At 36.1% G+C, this 2,290-nt stretch overlaps 1 protein-coding gene across 1 annotated transcript; it reads left to right on the plus strand.

The window, feature by feature from the left end:
• The first annotated feature begins 598 nt into the window (after positions 1–598).
• Positions 599–1,102, plus strand: LOC122750042 (40S ribosomal protein S24-like). The gene has a single exon (XM_043996688.1). The coding sequence runs from the start codon at positions 616–618 to the stop codon at positions 1,012–1,014; it is 399 nt and encodes a 132-aa protein (XP_043852623.1). The 5' UTR covers positions 599–615; the 3' UTR covers positions 1,015–1,102.
• Positions 1,103–2,290: the final 1,188 nt, after the last annotated feature.

The raw sequence follows: 2,290 nt of genomic DNA on the forward strand, positions 1-2,290 counted from the left end.
CCACACCCCACACCCCCCCCACACACACACAATTGGGCAGATTGGAAACAAAATTACTCCTCCAAGACCTGCTAACCACTCCCATGGCCAGCCAACAAGATCACAGCTCCAGGGACAGCCACAAGAAAGATTTTGTTAATTTTAGTAACCCCGCAAAAGCAAGTGGCTAAGCCCTGAAGACTAGTGAAAATAACCAATAAGACCCAGAGCCTCAGCACAAACCTTGGGACACATCAGGAATAGAGCCCAATTCAAAAGCAAACAAACAAACATCAAGGCACAAAAATGAACAAAAAACAAACAAAAAAGTTTAACTATTGTCAGTTAATATAGGGGAAATCAAGACATAAACATAGAGGAGGACAATAGTAACAAAATGACTACAGGTGAAACTTCAGAGAAACGCAAATTGGTATCAGGTCCAAAAGAAATTCCTGGAAGAGCTCAAAAAGGACTTCAAAAAGCAAATTAGAGAAGCAGAAGAAAAATTGGGGAAAGAAAAAAAAATAATGCAAGAGAACCATGAAAAAGAAAAACAATTTACTGAGGAAAATAACTCCTTAAAAACAGATTTAGCCTTTCCCTCTCCTGTTGCTTGAGGAGCCGGCCGCCACCATGAATGACACTGTAACCATCAGAACCAGGAAGTTCATGACAAACAGACTTCTTCAGCGTAAACAGATGGTTATAGATGTCCTTCATCCTGGAAAGGCCACAGTGCACAAGACTGAAATTCGAGAAAAACTGGCCAAGATGTACAAGACAACTCCAGATGTCATTTTTGTCTTTGGATTCAAAACCCATTTTGGTGGTGGCAAAACAACAGGCTTTGGCATGATTTATGATTCCCTTGATTATGCAAAGAAAAATGAACCAAAGCACAGACTTGCAAGGCATGGCCTGTATGAGAAGAAAAAGACGTCAAGAAAGCAGCGAAAGGAACGCAAGAACAGAATGAAGAAAGTCAAGGGTACTGCAAAGGCAAATGTTGGTGCTGGCAAAAAGAAGGAATAAAAGGCACTATGGAGGATGTTTATCCATGAAGATGTTTTTTCATCAGAGCATAAATAAACTATGTAAAAACTTCAAAAAAAAAAAAAAAGATTTAGCCAAATGGAAAAGGAAGTAAAAAAGGGCACTGAAGAAAATAAATGGAATAATGACTCCAAGATGCAGTAAAACAAAATTTAAAAAGTAAAAAAAAAAAAAAAAATTAGAAAAATGTGAAATTTCTCATTGGAAAAACAACTGACCTAGGAAATAGATCCAGGACAGATAATATAAGAATTATTGGACTACCTAAAAACCATGAAAAAAAAAAGCCTGAATACTATCTTTCAAGAAATTATCAAAAACTGTGTTGAAATATTAGAACCAGAGGGCAAACAGAAATTGAAAGAATCCATCAATTACCACCTGAAAGAGATCCTAACATGAAAACTGCCAAGAACATCATAGCCAAATTTCCAAGATCACAGATCAAAGAAAAAATATCGCAAGCAGCCAAAAGGAAACAATTCAAATACTATAGAGCTACAGTCAGGATTACACAGATTTTGGCAACTTCCACATTAAAGAATTACAGGGATTCAGGAGGACCTGAGTTCCAATCCAGCTTCAGACACTTGACATTTACTAGCTGAGTGACCTTGGGCAAGTGACTTAAACCCTCACTGCCCCACCGAAAAAAAAAATTGCAGGGCTTGGAATATAATATACCACAAGGCAAAGGAGTTAGGTTTATAACCAAAAATCACCTGCCCAGCAAAATTGAATATATTCTTTCAGGAGAAAAAATGGATGTTTAACAAAATAGAGGAGTTTCAAGCATTTCTGATTAATAATGTCACCTCCAAATTCAAGACTCAAGAGAAACATAAGAAGGTAATAGAGAAACAAGAAAGAAAAACTGTAAGAAATTCAATAAGGTTTAACTGTTTATATTTCTATATAAGATAATATTTGTAATTCTTAATAACTATTATAAGAGCAATTACTAGAGCAATTAGAAGTATATGTAGAGAGAGGATATGGTCATAAGGTAATATTGAAGGGATGATAATATTTGTAAATCTTAACAACTTTACTATAAGAATAATTAGAAGGAGTATATGTAGACAGAGGGTGTGGTTATAAGGTGACACTGATGGAACAACACCCCCCAAAAACAAAATAAAGGGGTAAAAAGAAATTGCATGGAAGAAGGAGGGGAGAAATTGAATGCAATGAATTGTTACACACACACACACACATACAAGAGACATGAAAGAACTGTCATAATGGAGGGGAA

The sequence above is a fragment of the Dromiciops gliroides genome, chromosome 3 (genome assembly GCF_019393635.1).
Source record: "Dromiciops gliroides isolate mDroGli1 chromosome 3, mDroGli1.pri, whole genome shotgun sequence".
In the NCBI taxonomy this organism is placed as follows: Eukaryota; Metazoa; Chordata; class Mammalia; order Microbiotheria; family Microbiotheriidae; genus Dromiciops; species Dromiciops gliroides.